Genomic DNA, 21,230 nt, shown 5'->3' with positions numbered 1-21,230 from the left:
CTACGACTTTTCAAATTACAATCTGGATCACGAGTTGTACGATCCAACCAATAAGAAAGTGATCGGTAAATTTAAAGACGAGTTTGGAGGTAAGGTCATTCAAGAAGCCGTTTGCATAAGACCTAAGATGTACTCGATTTTAGCGGATGACAACAACATCACTCTTAAAAAAGCCAAGGGGGTCACAAAATCGGTCACTGACAAAAAATTAAAACACCGGCACTACTACGACTGCATCTTTAAAAATAAATCTAAAACAGAAACGATGACTCACATTCGGTCGGAAAATCACATCCTTTACACCATATCTCAAAATAAACTATCGTTGAGTCCGTTGGATACCAAGAGGTACATTTTATCGGATGGAATACACACGCTCGCTTATGGTCACCGTAATCTAGATATTAATTAGGCGGTAATTGCGTGTCCTCGGGTACGACTTGAAGCTCTTGTCTCACAAAACTCCTTTTTGGACCGTTTTGAAGGTAATAAAGAGTAGGACCCGTCGTGACTTTTTTACCGTTAATCATTTTAAATTGACTCGTTCTTTTTTCCACGTTATAAATGTCTACGCTCCAAATGGGGTCCGTGGCTCTTCTCGAGGTTCCACCCTCTTGCTCACCCGGGTAATATAAATATCTAACCATGGCGTCTTGCGGTAATTGTTGCTCTTTTGTTTTAACGGGGTTAGCCGGCGATTGCCGGACCTGTTCTAGTTTAACCGCCTCTGACGGTGCTTTAGCTATTAATCTCGTCGTTTCATCGTTTATAGCTTTGATCACGCTGGGTAATCGCTCGACCCATTGCGTGTTTCTACTCTCGGGATTTAACATTTCTTGAGCGTACTGATGACCAAACAGTCTCTCGGCTAGCGTTCGGTTAAATCTTTCTACGATACCCTGCGATCGGTGGTTTCCTGGTTCACCTACGATAATCTCGACGTTTTTTGAGGTCATCCATTTTTTAAATGCACCTTTAAATTCGGTACCGGCATCTACTCTCAACGTTTTAGGGTAACTCAAAGGCGATCTCGCGTAAATCTTGACGATAGCATCCTGGGTAGAATCCGCCGTTTTAGAAACCAAAGGTTCTGCTTCGTGGTATCGACTCGCAACGTCGACAACCGTCAAAGCGTATTTATAAGTCTTGCGTTTTACTTTATCCCAGGGTAGGTATAGCACATCCATTTGGTGAAAGTCGTTTGGTGTTTCAAACTCTCGCGAAGTACTCGTAGGCCTGGGTACATATGCAGGACCCGGCAGATAAATTTGCCAGATCGCTTGTTTTTTAAGCCAATCTCTGATTACCTTTTTATCGAATTTGGTTTTATCGTGTAAATGATCGACGGCGCTTTCACCTTTCCAATAACCGCTCGGGCTATAATACAGTTTTTGAAGTTTATCCATCATTTACTATAATAATAATTTTAAAAGGCTTTATACATTAAATAGATGGCGTCAGCTGTTGCTATGATGATAGGAGGTGCGATCATAAACGCCTTAGCTTTTTCGGGTTCAAACTTTTTATTTTCAAGTCTAAGGGATGATGGCAGCGAAGAGCGTAAGAGACACGATTTAGCGACAGAACAACTCTCGGCCGCCAAATATCAGTGGCAACGAGAACGAACAAAACGACTCGATTTTCTCAACGAACGTATCAGAAAACAAAATGCCTCTAAAGAAACATTTTCCAACGTAGACCAAGCGTTGCGTTACTACAACGAAATGACCGGAGAAAACGTCGAGTTACCCCGCGAACCCAAACTCGAAGATTTTTACGAGCCTAGCGACCAACAAATAGAAAAAGAACTGGCGTTTATCGCGGGAGGAACGCTATTGGTGGGCTTCTTGGCTTACAGATATCTTTAAATTTAAAACTCGTATAAATAAAATGAATGCGTATGGAAAAAAGCTCAATCCCAGCAGGCTATTAAAAATACCCAGATCTATCAAGGGTGAGAGAAAAGAGGTGGTCATTACCCACAATCCTAGTAGTATATCGGCGGGGCAAACGCTGAGAGTTAAGTTTCCTCAATTGGGCGTAGACGACGTGATCGTACCCGGCACTTGTAAATTAGCTTTTAGTTTAGAACTCGACGGTGGAAGCGACGACAATAGAACCATTTTTGGTAATTTGGCCAGAAATTTAGTCAGCGAAATCAGCGTCAGGCTTCAAGGTCACGAAATTGTAAGTTATCGTCACGCCGACGTGTATCACAACTTTAAAGACAATTGGATCAACAGCTCGACAACTCGAAACATGGCGTACTCGGGCATAGAAAAAGAAAACGTGTCTAAACTAAGAATGGGAGCTGGAGATGCTAACGCGGGTGCCAACAGCGGTAAAGATCAAGCTATCGCGGATGCCTATGGTAACAGATATTGTATTCCCCTAGACATTGACATACTGACTTCGCATCACCCTTTTTACCCCAGCGGTTTAAAACAACCTCTGACGTACGAGATAAAGTTTAACGATCACGAAAAAGTAGTCAACAGTTCAGATACGGCGGCGATGTATTCTATCTCAGACTTGTCTCTCGAATACGAAGTGGTGACCAACAGAGACCTAGCTATCACCATCAGGAATAAACACAAGGGGTTAATGCAATATCTGTTTGATAAAATCCACTCGCTAGAAGTTAGATCCGTCAACAAATCGGACACGCTTTGGAACGTCAGCGTCAATCAACCCATCAGGAGTCTCAAGGGTATTTTGTTTTTGTTTAAAGATCCCGCGGTCAAAAATCCGCAGCGATTTTACAATCCAAAACTAACCAAAACATCGGTGACCGTAGAAGGTAAACCCAATCAACTCTACAGTCAAGGCATGTTTCAGTATCAACACTGGAACGAAATCAACAAGTTCTTTGGAGACAGCGATACCGAAAGCGGGCGCGGAGTAGCTAAAGACTTAAATTTGACGGGTTTTGACCTCGGAGACTACCTAAAAGACAAGTACGGTCTGTGGCTCGATTTTAGAAGTAACGACGACAACTCCGCTCACGGATCCGGTAGGAAACTCGGAGACGGAGGAGGCATCAACATTCAATTTAACAGAGAAGCCGAAAGTCAAGGTGACCTCACGATGTACGTATTTTTAGTCATGGATGCTCAATTGAACTTGGAAGACGGAAATTTTAAATCTCTGTTAAGTTAAAATGACACAACCGCATTGCGCTTTAATCGTCGGCAAAACAAATTCGGGTAAAACCAAATGGATTTTGGATCTGTTAGAGTCAGACTATAAAAATACATTTGAAGCGATAGTCATCATTTGCCCTACCATATTTAAAAACAAAACGTACATCGAAAGAAAGTGGATTCAAGCAGATCTCGAGGTATACCTCTGCGATCCGGAATTGTACAAGATGACGCTCAACGAAGCGATCGATTTTTACAGTAAAATATTCGAAGGTGTTGCCACGCTGTTTATCGTGGACGATTGCTCTTCGGATCAAGAGATTAAATATCGTAAAAAGACGTGCGCGCTAAGCAAGATGGCGTTTAGCGGAAGACACGTAAATCACAGCTGTTGGTTACTGACCCAAAAGTACAACAGCGTTTTAAAAGATTATAGAGAAAACACGGCATGGTTAGCGTTATTTTACTGTAAAGATAAAACATCGTTTGATCAAGCGTTAGACGAAAATGACGTCGTACCCATTGAAGAACGAGATTATATAAAACGACGTTTGAGAGATGTGAAATATAGTAAATTGGTCGTCTACACCGAACCTCCAGTTAGTTACGAGCTACTTGAGTAGGTCAATAACATAGCTGATTAACTAAAATAACCTAGGTGCTCAAGTGAAATAAGTTAGGTGCTCAAGTTAAATTACCTAGCTTAGTAGCAAATATGACCTAGCTTAATAGCAACCTATTCAACAAACTACACAAGCGTTACAATTTGTTAATCAACAAACGTCAACAAAATACATTTTGCTGTTAGTAAATGATAGCAATATTCGAGTATTTGCAGTTTTTGGCTATTATCGTCATATCGATTAATTTATCGTTTTACACCTACGAGTACCTTCGCTTGTGTAACAAAGTTGCAACAGCTACAACAAAATTAAATTCGTTTCTAATTAAATGGAAGACCTAAAACTGACTTTAACAAACGAACAAGATCACAACGCAGAACATAAAGATCGTTTGTGCGGTGTCGTAGCAGCCGGAAACTCTAGAAAGTACTTGGGAAAGGAATACACCGTTAAACAAATCGAAGCTCTTGACAGCAAAGAACTCGACAAATTATATCATCTGTACGAAACTAAATTTGGAAATGAAATTGTTCAAACCGTTGGTAAATACACTTTAAGTCTATTTTCGAGAGTGTTAGCTGTTGTTACACCCGTACAAGTTTTAGGCTATAACGTTACTATAGATTCTGAAGAAGAACTCACCAACGACTTGAGTTCTGATCCTATTATAAGCGCGAGTATGGCTGGTATGTTGAGCGACGTTTGTTACAAGTACGGAACTTTAATATCGCCCCTTGTTGCTACGATTATCACAACAAAACATTTGAAATTTAATAAACCTAATATAATAAATGGAAGATCAACAAGCAGCGACAGCACCGATCACAGCTCAACCAGCAGAGACAGAGACGCCCCAATCGATAAAAACAACGTCGTCACCGACGGTAACGAGAGTGACCAAGACTAAAAATCCTAAACGAATTCAGCAGGGTAAAGCTTTAGCCGAGCACAATAGACAGATGAAATTAAAATTAGCAAAAATGAACGTAACATCGGACGAAGCTACGAGCTCACCAGACTACAACTCTTGGGTGATGTGGGGGGCTATAGCGTCCATAATAGGAGTGGGGCTGCTGGTACTAAAAAGTAAGGTGACTGCGCCGGTAGTACAGCCAGTGCCGGTAGTCACGCAACCCACTACACCCATCGCCCCCAAAACGCTAGACATGGAATAGATCAGACCTTTTAGGTCTGTAGCTAAACCAGCAATTTAAAAATTGTTATATTAAAAACGATGAGTAACTTTGACACCAACGGAATAGCAAATACGATTTATCACGGAGCCGTCATATCGGGTCTGGTGATGGGATACGCCATGGTAGGAAATAAACTACTCAAAATGAAAGCGCCAGATTTAAGCAAACTAAGCGTAGAAGATGCGGGTAAATTGACGGGTATTATAAGTGGATCTCTGGCCACGCAAAATTGGTTGGTGGCCCAGGGTATACTACCGGGTAGTATAATGAAAACGACATAATTTAAATAGGTTTATTAAATAAATGGATGAGGGAGGATTTTATGATCCAGACTACGAAAGAACAGATGATTACGACGATGATGATTATGACGATGATGATGTAGCAGAGACCAATGTAGATGACGACTTTGATACTACTACACCACCGGTAGACACAGAAAGCGTCCTCGGCACGGGAACAATAAGCAGATTATCTATAAAAGTAATAAAAGAAGATGTTGATTCATTTTACAAACAAAATAATATAGACCCCGCGTTTATCGACCCCAACGATTTTGAAATTGGTAAAGACAGAAATCTATACGTTAAAACATATAAAGGTCGAGAACCATTATCTTATAGACGAGGTGGTCAAAGAATATATTACAAATTAAGTACCTTACAAAATAAATATGGTACCGCATTTATTCGCGACACCCTCAAAATCGCTGACTATAAACCAACACTACTTGCCAAACTAAAAGATAAACTCGAAAAAGTACAACCCGAGAGTATCCCCTTGACAGAACTACCCAGAGCCACCGATGAGGTAACCGAGATTATAGACGATTTACAACGCGACACCAGCGCTCAAACGGAGGGGTTAAATTACAGAGAACTCCAGGGTTTAGACAAAAGTCTTCAGACGTTGAGAGGTAGCCTAGAACTTAATGTGGCGCGTCTCGCAGAGGTAGACCAAGAGATATTTGATGCCGAACATGAATTAGGTGATCATAGGATAAGCGAAGAAGAACGACTAGATTTAAGGATTAAATTAAGAGAGCTAGATGATGAAAGATCTGCCAGATTAGAAGCCGCAAAAACCGACTCAGAGGGACTTAAAAGTCAGATCAATAGAATCAAAGAAACGATTAATAAAATATTAGATAAAGACACGACTCTAGGAGAAAAGATTAGAACTCTGTTTAGAGAACAAGGTGTGACTGTAGTGAGCATTTTAGCCGCTTTGAGTTTAGCCATCAGCACGATAGTGAGTAGCATCGTCGCTAGCGTGAGAGGCGCGGGTGCCCCACCCACGCCAACACCAACACCAACACCACCAAAAGGTGGTATCAAAGAGTGGATTTCAAAACAACTCGCTAATTTTGCATCTGCTCTTCAAAAACTCGGAGTGAGCGCGTTGGGTGCTCTGCCGGGCATCATAGGCAGCGTACTCAGTTGGATATTTAACGCGCTGAGTAAGTCCGTGTCGTGGTTGGCCGAACACGTGTGGGCTTTGTTTTTGGGTGTGGGAGCCTTGGTGTTTGCGTACCTGCAAAAACGATGGTAGTTGTAATCAAGTTTAAACAAAAAAAAAGCCTTACCAACTTTGTGCTGGTAAGGCTTTTTTTTTGTGTTGTGAGATTAGAGTGTGACTTATCGCGTTGCCTCGTAAGCTAAAATACCCATGCCAACGATAGCTAATATTCCTACCGTCAACGATAATTTTTCGTCTTGGTGAGTTTGTAGTTTCGTGGGTTGGGTTAAAACTGTTGGTGTTGGTGTTAGTGTTGGTGCAGGTGTTGGTGCTGGTGTGAGTGTTGGTGTTGGTGTTGGTGTTAGTGTTGGTGTTGGTGCTGGTGTTAGTGTTGGTGATACAACATCGGTCATAGGCTCTAGGGGTGTTGGTGGCGCGACGTCATCGGTGTCATCAAAAGAGTCGTCCGGTTGAGGTTGTGAGTTTAAATCTGGTACCAAACCAGTGTTCATACTCTGGGTAGCGATTTGAAGATTGTTGTTATAGCCGTCGTGCGTTCCAACCCTCAAGTTCATATCCGATGGAATTAAATATAACCCCGGTTTCACGACAAAATTTAAAGGCGTTCTGGCATACTGCAAAGAGTCTTGAAATTGATCGATACTCGTTTCCATGTCGTCTACTGCATTGATGATATCTTCAACGATGACGTTAAATTGTCTCTGAGCGTCTAATCCGGTGCCCGGTGATAATACGCTCGTTTTTGTTTGAGCCTGCGCACCGAGTAAAGCGTACACGTAAGATCTGATCGATTCGTTGATCTTTATGATTCCCGCGGGGGTAAACGAACTCTTGGTGGGTATAAAATCTAACCAAGCCATTTTGACGATGTCGTCTTGTTCGAGATAACCCTTCCAATGCTTAAAAAAAGCATCGTGTTTTTTTGGATCGTCTAAACCCCAATTTTTATCACCCGTGGGGTTGATAAAATCGTCGAGTGTGGTCGTGTTTTTATCATAGTCTAACGGCAAGAGTAAAAACGATTTTGTTTTTTCGTTCCAAAGAAAAAGCCGACCTAAGCCATAAGTCTTTTGATCTCTCGTCTGTTTAAAAGACTTATTTTGATCGATGACAAACGTCCGACAGATGTTGGTAAATGCTCCACGATCATAGGTGTTGCTGAGAGCGTCAAACGAGTCTTCTCCCGGTATTGCTACGGCCATGTCGTTTAATATCCTTCTCACCGTAAAGTATAGATGAAAATTAAATAAGGCTTTAACGTAACGGTTGTTCGAGTTTAAAATATCGATTCCAACACCACAGCCCGTTGTAGCGCAATAGATCGCAAAGTTTAACTGATTTTGATAAAAAGACATGGGGTCTATTTTCCAACGAAGTACAGCATCGTTGGTATTGAGGCGAGATATTTTATAGTCCGAGATTAAGTCGGGAAACGGGGTTAAAAACGTGTTAGACGCGTTGACCGTAATCTCGAGTTCGCCAGTGAGATACGGACTGTCTAGTACATGCGCTGGGGTGGTAGCTTGTCGTTTAGCTACATTTTGATTTACTTGTCTCGTTACCTGATCGGCTATCGATTGTATCTGCTTTTTTAACGACTTAAAATCACTCATTATTTTAGTTTCAGTTTTAATATAAAAAGACTTTAAAATAAATGCATTGGTTTCACTTGTTTCAAAATGAGCAGACGTTTAAATTAGAAGACGTCGTAGATAATTTAAACGGTCAAAAATCTATACGCGTAAAAAGGGTGTTGTTTAACGCCGGATATTTTAATATTTCCAGCGCCACGGAGATTGATTGGTTTACGCAAATAGATGGGAGACCCGCGTTTACCACGGATAAACCTCCCCTCATACCCGCGGAGTTTCTTTCAGATGTACACATAAGAACGCCGGATAGAGATTTTATAGAGCGATTGTTACCCGATATACCATACCACTTTTTAATTAACGATGAAAATGTTTTACAAAAAACTATAAACGATCTTATAAAAGCGTACGAAGACGATAGACTAGAATCCGTTTTAGAATCAAACAAAAGAAAAAGAGCTATTATAGCTGAACGGCGAGGGTTGATTTTAGCCGCCATGAATTCAGAAATACCAAAAACTGAATTAGAACTTAATACGCTTCAATCTTTAGTAAGAATATTATTTGTTAGAGAAAGAAAAATCTTTGAAGGTGAGGAATTGGCTTTAAAGTTTATTGAAGGAGAAATGGGTGCGAGCGAATTGAGCGAGTTGAGAGATAGTAGGGAAGCAGGGGTAATTATCAGGGGAAGTCTTATCGTGACGGGTGAGGATTTAGATTTTATTCCTCCGAGTCATTTAGAGCCGTTGCCACTCGGAGTCACCGGTTCGGTCATCATAGCACCGGGGTGGTACGACGTCGATTGGTTCGATTTCATTTTAAATTCTATACCCGGGGTAAGTTTTCGAATATTTAGAGAATCTAAAAAGGTGACATTGGTGATAACCGACGTCAATCTCAAATTGCGCTTGAACAGAGAAGTATCTCGATTACTCAATTTACCCAAAGGAAGACTGGTACCCAAAGTGGTGTATACGGGGTCTTACGACGTTAATCCGTTTAAATTTTTGTTTATTCACTGCCCGCAATTAAGTACGAGTGAAAACTTTTTTAATGGTCGTCCTTCTGACATCTTAAAAATCGTACCCGTGGCTACGCGCAAACCCGATATTGATAGAGCCGAGGGATTCAAAAATCTTAAAAACGGTATAATCGACAAACTGACATTTTCTATCAGCGGTGAAAAAGGACAGGTATTCAACAACAAGGGTGAGGGTATCATTATCGAGTTGGAGATCTTTTAATTTTAAAATCTTTTTATATTAAAAACATGAGTGTAGATGGTAAGGCGTTATACCCCGATATTTCTGGAGATGTACTCCGATTAAATAGTAACGAAGAAACAAAAGTGTACAGACTTAAAAAGATTGAAGAGATTCGATCTTTAATCTTGAAAGAGAGAGACCACCGAGAGCGCACTTATAAAAAAATAAAGAGAGTGATCGACACTATTAATTACGTAGAGATAGGATTAGAAGGATTGGGGGTTGTAGCGGGGGCTGTCAGTATTCCCGCTCTCTTGGGTGTTATATCAGCCCCCGTTGGATTGGTGCTAGAAGGAACGTTTATAGGCGCTTTTGGTGTAGATATTCTGCTTAGAATCGCGTCTAGGCGATTATCCGCCAAGCTAAAAAAGCACGACCAGATTAAGATATTAGCAGACTCCAAACTTAACACGATTGAAGAATACGTGTCTCAAGCCATCAACGACGGAGATATATCGCACGAAGAGTTCTTATTGATTACGAGAGAGCTCGCCAAATTTAACGAGCTTAAGCAGAAAATTAGAACAAAGACCAGCACAAAGCTTCAAAAGATTAAAAACGATACAGACTTTGAAAAAGAAGTTAAAAAACGGGTAGACGAACGGCTGGCAAAAGAAAAAAAATCTCTTATCGAAAAACTTACAAGTTCAAATTCTCGGTAAATAAACATTATGAAAGCGAACCACCGAGTTATACCTCTATTTCACCTCTTAGGGTGTTACCCTCGGCCCCGCCTTTATTGTAGTGGTCATCGTATATTTTTAGTGCTTTATTAAATTGATTTTGAGTCACTTTAAATAAATCTCTAACTCGTTCTTTGTCTAATCCAACGACGTGATGATAACACGCCGCTATTAATGACCGTTTGACGCAACCATTTCCCCTCAATGTTTTGTAATTAACGAGCTCGTTATATTTATTGATTGTTTCTTGGACATCTTCTGAGTCTTGCTCTGGACAAACAGACAAAATAAGTTTCTCCACAGTTTTTCTTTTGTTTCTCTTTAAAGTTGACCAATTGATACGATCTTCTTGCACATTTTCTGCCGAAAAATCAAAATAACGTGAAACTATTTCACCGCACGTTTCACAAATTAAAAAACCATTCTCGATGATTATATGATGATCGCACTTATCCCCAAGTTGTGACGTCCCAAAGTATTCCATCTATTTAATAAAAACCGATATTATTTTTTATTCATTTTTCAAATACTCGTCGGTCTAAACATATTACTCTCCATTTTTATATTAAAAAACAGCTCCTCACCTTTTACAGGGTAAGGAGCTAATTTTTTTTGTCTCGAGTTTCAAGGTCATGTTGTGGTGACTCACACACGTTTCAAGGTCACGTTGTGGTGACTCACATATTTTTCAAGGTCGCGTTGTTTACGCCAAATTTCTATCGTGCCTCAACACGTTTCAAGGTCACGTGGTGGTGACTCACATATTTTTCAAGGTCACGTGGTGGTGACATCACCTCATTTTAGCGATGACAGATTTTTTTTTTTTTTCTCTCTCTCTCTCGGCGTCAGATTTGTTTTTTTTTTTTTTTTTTTTTTTTTTTTTTTTCCCAGCGTCAGATATTTTTTTTTTTTTTCTCTCTCTCTCTCTCTCTCTCCGACGTCAGATTTTTTTTTTTTTTTTTTTTTTTTTTTTTTTTTTTGCTCTCTCTCTCTCTCTCTCCCGGCGTCAGATTTTTTTTTTTTTTTTTTTTTTTTTTTTTTTTGCTCTCTCTCTCTCTCTCCCGGCGTCAGATTTTTTTTTTTTTTTTTTTTTTCTCTCACACCCGGCGTCAGTTTTTTTTTTTTTTTTTTTTTTTTTTTCTCCCCCACACCCGGCGTCAGTTTTTTTTTTTTTTTTTTTTTTTTTTCTCCCCCACACCCGGCGTCAGATTTTTTTTTTTTGAGATCGGGGGATTCCCCTATATTTTTCCCCAACTATTTTTAGAATCGAGAGCGGCGTGCTCAGGCTTGCCGCAGATTTTTTCCATTTTGCTCCGGTTCCCCCACCTCCCCTACTACTCAAATTATACAATATCTACGCCATTACGTTAAATCTTTACTATTTTCCATCCAGTTCCATTTCAATAAACTGCCCTTTCAAAGGACAGCCTCAAATACACGCTTTAAATTCATCCGATTCCATGTTTCTCATTTCACCTGCAGAATAATTGATAGTTGAATGTAACACAAACTTACACTTGACAAACTTACACTTGACAACCCATCAACCATGCTCTACGTGATCTGAACTCTAAAAGCACCGGCTACCCAACCAACTGTTTGTTCCTCCCTCGTTCCGATCCTCGGGGTCCTTTAGACACGATCTCAGGTCGAGAATAGATCCTCGGAGAATGAAATTGCAAAAGTTCAATTCTTCTTGATGGGCGCACGTTAATGGACAATCGCTGTCCCCAGAGAGAAAGGTGTTCCTACGAAAAACAGCTCTCAGTGAGCGGGTTGACCCGAGTACCTGGGCGGGTTGTGGCGGTGATTTCTCCCCACAGCCCTGATGGCCATTAGACGAGTCCTTGTTTGCGTCCATCGTGGCTTGTTGATACAGGAAGCGCGTTCAAGCACAATACGCCATCATATTTTTTTATCCTCAATTTATTCCCCAAAGTATCAACTCATATCCTAAGTAGATTGGTTTTGAACAGCACATTTTTTTGGGGAAAAATCACCCGTCCGCCAATTCCGTTCAAGAAACTCAATTCAATGTTGTTTGGAGCGTCGATGCTTTACATTTTAAAGACGGACTCAGCCTCTAAGATCGATATATCAAATCAACATCAGAGAAAAATTGCCTTCGTATGAAAAATATCCTCTTTCTCGTCTGAAATACCAGACAACCAGTTTCTAACATACTGATCACTAGCCATATATCAGAAAAAACTTGGTAGATAGTCCTGCAGTATTTTAATAATAACAAAATACTATTCCCATTGAATCCACTACTAGGAATGCTTAACTTTCCCCCTTTTCCCGAACAATTATTAACTCCGTGAAACCTTTACCATAAGAGGTTTAAACGAAGCCTCACAGCTGGAACTATATTTGAAAGCAAACAATAGCCAGATGTAGAACAAGTTCTTCGTTCAATCTTAAAGTTGTAGTAAGACGTTTTAAGTGTTTTGGGTGTTTTTTTTTAACTTCGGATACGCAATACTCAACTTTTTGTAACAGCGCACTCATAAGACGTGAAATGTGATCTCTTGTTATGCCAAACAACATCCGAAAATCGTCTTGACATTTAAGAAAGAACCCTCCAGACAAATCCAGACAATCTCCCATGAAATGAATAACCTCCTCTCCATGAAAGCACAAGGACCCCCAGGGTCGAGTCAATCACCCATCCCATCAATAAACCACCATGACAACTCACAAAGTCCCTGTCAAATCGGATACGGATCGTTGGACTACCTCCCAATTACACAAGAGTGATTTGTTAAACTTTGTTTTCATGCACCCAAAGGCAATGCAGCTCCCACCGATGACGTCATGAGAGGAAAATGTCAGCGCGCGCGTGTAAATGCCAAGGTCGCACTATGTAAATTCCATCGATTTAGCTGCCACTTGTGTAACCCAAACCATCACAATGAAACGCTCGTTACTTTTCAGTTTGGGCCCTGGAGCCCAAACTGACACAATGACAATCAATAGGAACTGCAAACGTTGTAACTGTCTGTATTCATCATCCATAGACCAATGTTGATGCCAGTGGCATAATATATCAAAATTATACAAGAGTATGCTCAATGCAGTGCGTTGAAATGTTATTAGTGAGAAATGTGACGAAGAGACTTTTTTTTTTTTAAATACGAGGTCACATTTTCTGAAACGCTATGTCGCAGGTTAACAGCGCATTGGAATGACCATACCAAACGACGTGTCTGTCCAACGTGCGTGTCGGAATTATAACAACATCCTTGTCATTTCCGTTTGATTGGTTTAACATGCAAATACACGCCTGAGTAGGCCTTCACTGTTTTTGACGATTCTGAAATTTATGCACATGGTTCCATGTGTTTCGTTCAAATGTTTTCTGTTATCCATACGTTTTTTTTACCTAAAAAGCTTCAGGCAAGTGACGTCACAACTTTGTCATGTCATGCATGATACAATCAGACCAAAATAACCAGATCCGGTTCTTTTTCTGCATAACAATGTACTATATTCCTATAGACTCAACGCTATCAGGAAACAACGATGAAAAATCTATACTAAATCATTTAAATTAACGGAACCCGTGGCTACATGATACCTAATTATATTTTGACAACCTCAGGCCTGAATATCAATAAGTTGACAACATGAAAAGGTGTCTGATAAAAAAACAATTGGTTAAGCCACGGAAAACTAGCATCACACGTACGGTAGCTATTTTATCTATGGTTGAGTTAGGGCCATAGCACGACATGCCAATGCGTCGAGACTAAATCTGTGAACGAAGTTGCACGTCGCGCTCCGGCCTTCACAAAAGCACGTTTTGCTAGGAATTGTTCATTACATTAACTTTCCCTGGCATTTGCATTCGTGTGAAGCATAAACAGCTTCGGTTCGATCTGCCTCAAATGTGTATCTTCCTTTTTTTACGCCTTCTCACTTTTCAGTAATTACATTCACAGTATCCGCACACCAACCTCCTGTTTACCTGCGAAAAGAACGCAGCATTAATCTATACCCTATTCTCCGAGTCGTCGTCCGAATCACATCAACGCGATAGAAATCGCATTTTTATCAACCCCTTTTCGAGCCAACCAAGACTCACGCATCTGCCATTTTGAGGACACGTATACGCATTTACTTGAAAATGGCAGACCCATAACGTCACGCGTAAAACATTCAAGAATGGCATTTTATTCGAAAAGATGAAACCAAAGAATGATTGTATGGTATAGACCTTTGTGAGCACATTAGCCACTGTCCACTCACGGATACCCAGTCAATGGCGAAAGAATTATGCTAGGGCAGTTGCTTGGTACAATAGCTTGTACAATGCGTTCGCCATTGAAGGGGGCCACTGTGAATTTACAGCGATATAAACTTCTTAGTTCTTACCTTGCTTTGCATACGGTCTTTAATGGCGATAAACTCAGCGCGCCCTCTACCGGCGCGTGCCATTCCCTTCACCAGACGTTTAGAAACGTTCTCCCCAACTCCAAAAGTGTGAACTCTGCAGATAATAAAAAGTCATAAACAAGATTCGAAAAACGGGAAACAAACACTGGCGAGGTGAATACTCTTTAAAAATTTCTTCTTAGGATAGTGATAGCTTTGGGAATTCCTCTCACGAAAACAGAGTATAAGTGGAAATTAACACATTCCCCGTCTATATACGGCTGATATCTCTTACATTCTCTGATTACACGGATCAATGTTTTCGATCGCTAAGGATTGAGTATCAACAAACTGCAACAAACGAACTGACCATTTGATATTTTCTTCATGAGTACCTTCGCACGATCGCACAGCGTCAATTAGTTTGTACAATCAGAAAAAAAGTGGCTCTTTTTTCAAACCATGTGCTATTTGATATGGTATAAAGACTTCGAAAGTATTTATCACTGTGAAAAAGAGAAAGCTAGAGATGCATCAAAATAGAAATTGCGTCTCAGTAAGTGATGGACAGGTGTACAGTAACAAGGTCTACCTAACAGGTGCTCTTGACCCAAGAGATTGATTGAAAGGTCTCATAAACACGCTGACAAAATATTTGTAAAAAATTGGTAATAACATTCAGCTAATAAGGCTTTTGTGATTGAAACGCCATATTTTGAACATCTTCCTTCTTACCTTGTATGTCTGGAGTGACTGCGCACTAGGTCTAGTATATCCCCAGTGTTATTAACACCACCATCTGTGAGAACAAATAGCTGCCGTGGCCAACCCCTGGTGACGGGTTGCTGGTAGATCCACAGCAGCGGGGCAAGTAGACTCGTGCCTCCCATGTCAGCTCGCATCTTGGTGATATAGGAACTGGCTTCTCGGATATTGGACTGGGTGTAGGCTCGGCTGCACTCGAATAGAGGCTTGAAGGATGACCCGAACCCAACGATGTTGAAGTGGCAGCAGGTTGGTAAACTCTTCAGAAACATCATGAGAGTCTCGCGAGCATTAGCGATATATTCACCACTCATGCTACCACTGCGGTCAATCATGAAGATATATTCACCTTGGATATCGAAACGACAGGGTATCATCTGGCGGACTAGACTATCGAAATCTGGGCAATAGTTCAGCATTGATACGGCATTGTGCATTATATCCTTGTGCATTCGGTTTAACAGGTCTCGTCGCTGATCGCTTTCCGTACTCTCGCCAGTCCGGAAGTACTCCTGTTCCACTTTGACGAAGTTTTCATACTCCGCAGGGCTCATGTCGCCATGTTCTAGGATGACTATAGGCAAGTGGGGTTTGGGTGGGTGGAGTATGACCTCTAAATCTCGGTCCATTTGATGAGGCTCGGCTAGAGTCACGAAAACATCCGAAGCGTTATCGGCGTAAGGATCGGCATCGACTCGTATCGCGTGCGTACACGACGACACGCCAGCAAGCAAGGCGGGGGCTTTCACCTCCAACTGAAACTCAAAGTCGTACTCCTTGGGTGTCTCGCTGACTTCCTCGGCTATATCAATCAGAGATCTGAGGATAAATTGATGCTGTGATGCTACAACTAGGCTAGGCTTGGCTTTAGGACGCGAGGAATGGGCGCTGCTCTTTCCTTCAGAAGGCACAAGTTCGCGGACTAACCTCGGGGTGAATATATGCGGAAGTTTCATGAGCACTTCCCCGGATTTACCGGTTTGAAGCAAAGACGAGATACACATGAGTATGGTGACCGTCCCGTGAGGTCGGATCGTGCCGAGATTTGCGCAGAATACACGGGTACTGTCATACTCAGTCAAGGCAAACTTTCCTGGTGGGATGTAGGTATGATGGTGGCCTCCATTGTTACGCGAAGTTGCAGGCGAACCAGTTAAAATCTCGTCGTAGTGTTCGACCTCGCAGCGGTCCTTCACGTGTACGCTGATGTTACGCCCCTGGGACATACGCGCCTCAAATCCCGTCACTGACGTGTTCTCGTCCAGCGCGAGACAAAAGACGCCCTCAACGACGTGGTCTTCATCGTTGAAGTAGGTCAATGATGAGGTCAAACCGAGTGACAGTCCGTTCAGACACGTTGACACTCTTGTGGCTTGGAGAGCCAGTGGCGATCTAGTGTGCCTGTCAATAAGCCCCGGCATTGTGACAGTTGGCTAGCTCAATCCAGAAACACGCTCGGCAGCTGCACCAAGATAGACTGAAGAAGAAGAAGAAATAAAAGAAACACAGAAAAGAGAATTATGTCAGCACCTAGTCATTACAAACTCTAACATTCTACTCAAGGAGCCAGACAAGAAACGTTGACGTTCTCTCTGCATGGACAGAATTTCGATATGATCTTGGAGCCAGTCTGTCGAAGTGGGCAAGGAGAGTTTCTAGGAGGACGTGTGAAATGTCACGTAGATAAACTCACTTGGAGTAAAGTGACCAGCGATGAAGTACACACCTTCTTATCATCATCATTTACAAGTAAACTAGTCTTGCAGTCTCGGTGCGTGGGCATGTATAGACATGCTCTGTAAATTCCACCAAGTCTAACCCATAATGACGTCATCAAGCGCTTCTGAACATTCTCCTGACATACTCCACCTTGTCTGCAGAGTACCTTACAACGGCGCTGATAACGTCATCATGACGTCAATCCAACCCCAGGTTCCTTAGCTGCTTGAACCCACATAAGTATATACATAATGCAACAGTTGCGGCACTATATGGTGTAATTAGGTTTAAAGAGATTAGACAGGGAGACAGATTCGTCTTACCATTTCCCAACTCACCAGAAGTGACAGTTGAGAGCTGCCTATGGCTGTAAATAAATAAGTGCAATGGAACATAAATATTCAAAGGCACACAGTAATAATTATCAAATTCCTGGCCCTGGCCTCCGACTAGATTCATACGAAATTCATTTTAAAATACTTGTAAACTTTGGAGACATTCAGATTAAATTTCGAAACAAAACGCATAAGGTACAACAAAAATAAGCTCGCGGCATTCTGCCCACCTTTCAAGTATTTTGCTTGTAAGTATCTCACTGTATTTCGCACAGTTAATATCTCATTGTATTTAGCACCCACGTGACAGCACCTCAACCAATCAAAATTTATGAACCTTGATAAACAAGTTGCTACATCTGTTGAATATTAAATAGGATGTACATCAGTGTGGTTAAAACATACAATACATAAACTCTAAATTTGTACATTCGGTAAAGTCGTCACCTTTAACAGTTTTAGTACAATAAGAAGTATATTATGCTCCGAAAGGAATACATATACTGCCTTTATTATGCGGTTCATTTTTCGCAGGACCTTATAAAAGCAATTTCTTAGCAGACAGGTTGTCCCAGGGGTCGACCTGACAAGCCCAGACTAGAAACTCATAAAAAGACGAGTTGCATCCTTAAGAAAATGACTGGATGCGGGATCTGAAATCATAAACGGAGGCCAAGATAACAACTTGATTTCTGGGCGAAGAGCGTCTGTTGAATAGCTTCTTGTTATTATAGAGAAATTTAATCTCTTACAGCAGACAGTGTTCTGTGATCGCCTCGATATAATGGACATGATGGATAATGGATAAGGGCAGCAGCGAATTTCAATAAGATAACGAAGACGAAAACATGATTATAAGGCGGTAACATGCTGGCGATGAACATTATAAACATAGTGATGCCGTTATGCAATTACCAGATAATGAAGCATAATAATTGTGTGCAGTGGAAATCCAAACCCTCACTAGTGTGTTTTAATACTCAAAATATTCTATTGTGCGCGTAAAGTTCGAGAGGGAATATATGGCCTCCGACAAAAAGATAAACCTAAGTATTATTTGATTTTGCACGATTTGGTTTTTAGTATGTACGTTGCCTGCAAATGTAACTCAAAAGACTGTTTTGCCATCCAAAATGCAAACACAGTGTATTTGTATTCAGTTCTTTCCACACGGTTCGTCAGACAACAACCAATAAGATTATATTAACTTTCAATAAAATTTATTCAAAATTGGAGCAATATTAACGATGTTTAACGACCATGCATAAATAGTTTGATTCATAATTCCTGATTTTGTGTCTTTTAATAAATAGAATAAGAAGTTACAGTTTAAAGAATTAACTCAACAGAACAGCACTATAACAGACACCTTAACAACCCACTTTGGTCAATCATTAATATATATCTGACCTCCTTGAGCACTTCTAAGACGATTGCGACAACCCGACAGTGGTCTATATATAGCCTCAGCAGGTGTTTTTTTTTTTTTTTAAAATGTATTCGTACATCATTGGTGTCAAATTGCATTCATGCTTTCGTCACATGTATGTCTCACGACCAAAGGAAAATGAATAAAGAGTCTCGCATATTTCTCACCTTCGATTAAGTATCTTTATCGCTCGCGGTGGTTCCTGTTTCTCCACTTGGATCAGATAGTGCATTTAGGCGAAGGGCGTCGCGATGGCCTTGCTTACTCATCGCGCTATAGGGAGAATTCACCCGTAAAGATGACGTGATCCTAATTGCAAGCTGCACTGCCCCAAAGCCAGGATCACCAACAGCGAGAGAGGCGGAGATTAGACCAGTAATTGTCGGCTTTGTCACGGGCCAAGGAACTAGACTCATGCGCCGGAAGTCAACCATGAATCGTCCCATGGCGGATGCCGAGAAAAGAAAAATTTCATTACCATGAAATTTATTTCTCTAGCGTACATTATTTTGGTCACTGGTGAATGAGTTTAAGGAGCATTTGTCTATGCACCGACGCCTTTTGCTATTTCCTTTTCAAACGACATTTTCTTATATGTTTTTTCTCCCAATGTCAAAAAATTCTACACTGTTTGTAGTTTGAAATTTATAGAAGGCAGCCCAACATCATTTTATTCAGCATGTAACAGTTTCCATGGTGATCACGCAGAATAAATTTTAAAACGGTGGTTGAGAACATGTTGAATATTCTCCGCCTTTTCTTTCTCCAGCGAGTGGAAAATGATTTCACTTTAAAGCAAAGGGTCCACGTTGGCGTCCGTTTTGCGGAATCTCGTTGGCAAAATTGTGGGTCAATTGCACTCGACCCGGTGTCACATGTCTCGGTCCGTGCCGAATTTGTATTCATGGATTCTAGGATGAATTTGCACGGATGAATGTTTGGTTGATGTGGACTGCGAATAGTTACGACGAAACGTTGCTGCAATGGTAACGAACATCGTAACCACTGATCTCTATATAAAGACATATAGAGATCAGTGATCGTAACGGTCAATCAGGCATGTCAGCAAAAAAGTAACATGGCAATAATCATTTGCGCATGCGCTTTGCACTCAACTTATTTCGTGCTTTCATCAATGAAGGATAAACTTGAGACGCCACTCCCTAACCGTTTTAATAAAGGAAAATGATGAAAGAAAGAAAAAAGAAAATCCAGACAGATAACCCGGAAGTATTGCTAACTTGCATTATAATACATAAAGATCGCAGACAGACAGCATTGCGTTGTGTTGTATTGTGCTAACTGTACGAGATAGCGTTTGTACAGAAGCACAGCAAACAGATGCAGATGCAGGGGTATTGGAAAGCCCCTTTGAACCAACAGATCACCTTTTCCAATGTCAAAAGGTATCACAAATCCTTTCGGCATCGTGGAATTTTCTTCATCACAACTTGCTCACAGTTTCATACAGAACAGCGAAAGATGTCCTAATAAAAAATTCCTGTGCTTGTACTCCATTAATGAGTTTCTTATTAAATGCCTGGCGACCTACATGCTATTAACTCATGAAGGATCTATTTCTTTCTTACCTTTTCTATAGCTGCTCCTTGCTCTGCTCCATAAGTAGTAAGATACCTCCATTAAGGCCGCATCTTCAGATTCAACAGAGTCCTCTGAAATGATGCAGCCTGCCTATCTCATCTTCCTATTCAGTTGTCAAGCCAAGCCGGATAGTATGAGGCATCACTCACGCGATGACGTCATACGCGCGGTGGACGGACGCGGACGCGCTGCCGACGATGTGGATTGGCGACCGCTTGAGTAGTCTGGTTGAAATGTCAGGGGCCATTAAGGGGGCCGGGAGCTAGACCAATAGCTGTAAGCAGATTGAGAAAAGTGATTACAAATTACGATCGACATGAGCGGGCTCGGCGGGATACAGGTGTATGTCTTGAATGTACCTGCTTAAAGATGCTGCATCATTTATTTACTTCAGTATCGTGTACGTACTTCAACGTTACTAATTGACGGATAATGATTTTCACCTAGTCTATGATTAATGAAAGCTAAATGGTCAATAAACTTTCCGTCACTAGTCTAAAAGGGTTCGATGAGAAACCTCTTTGTGCTACTGTGAGTAACAATAATAGATATGTACGCAGCACTAATATAAAATATAAACAACTGACTGAGGGTAACACATCTTGTAGAAATATTTGGGCAGTTCCATGGCACAGTGTCGGACCGGACGTACAGGTACATCTCACAGTGCATAAGACAATTTTTAATCATAAAATGGATTCTAATTCTAATAAAACGTATCAGTAAGTTACTACAATGATTTTAAAAAGAAATAATTCATCCAAGTTTTTTTTTTGCTGCAGTAGAAATCGGCTCGATACACCATGGTGTCGAATGTACTCAGACGAAGATATTTGTGTACTTATTAAGTTTTCAGTTAAAAGCAACATCTGAACTGTTGAACATTGTTAGAAATAAACAATTTAATCAATAAAAATGCAGACAATAAGCTTCAAAATGGTATATATGTTTCATTTGTGGCCTTTGGATTTTTTTCGAAGTTATAACATTGAGGTTTATAAATCTGTGGAATTGCCAATTTC

The 21,230-nt window shown here is 40.8% G+C and overlaps 1 protein-coding gene across 1 annotated transcript in view; it reads right to left on the bottom strand.

Moving 5' to 3' along the window:
* Positions 1–21,230, bottom strand: part of LOC119744289 (von Willebrand factor A domain-containing protein 5B1-like) — a 52,810-nt gene that overhangs the window by 13,084 nt on the left and 18,496 nt on the right. The window contains exons 3-5 of the mRNA XM_038220159.1: positions 20,196–20,482; positions 15,094–16,600; positions 14,359–14,473 (exon numbers count right to left, since the gene is read on the bottom strand). Of these exons, the coding sequence (XP_038076087.1) occupies positions 14,359–14,473; positions 15,094–16,544 (1,566 nt within the window). The 5' untranslated portion in view covers positions 16,545–16,600; positions 20,196–20,482. The remainder of the gene's footprint in view (positions 1–14,358; positions 14,474–15,093; positions 16,601–20,195; positions 20,483–21,230) is intronic.

This window comes from Patiria miniata, unplaced genomic scaffold (genome assembly GCF_015706575.1).
Source record: "Patiria miniata isolate m_02_andy unplaced genomic scaffold, ASM1570657v1 HiC_scaffold_7, whole genome shotgun sequence".
Classification (NCBI taxonomy): Eukaryota; Metazoa; Echinodermata; class Asteroidea; order Valvatida; family Asterinidae; genus Patiria; species Patiria miniata.
This window is presented reverse-complemented; position numbering and strand designations above follow the sequence as displayed.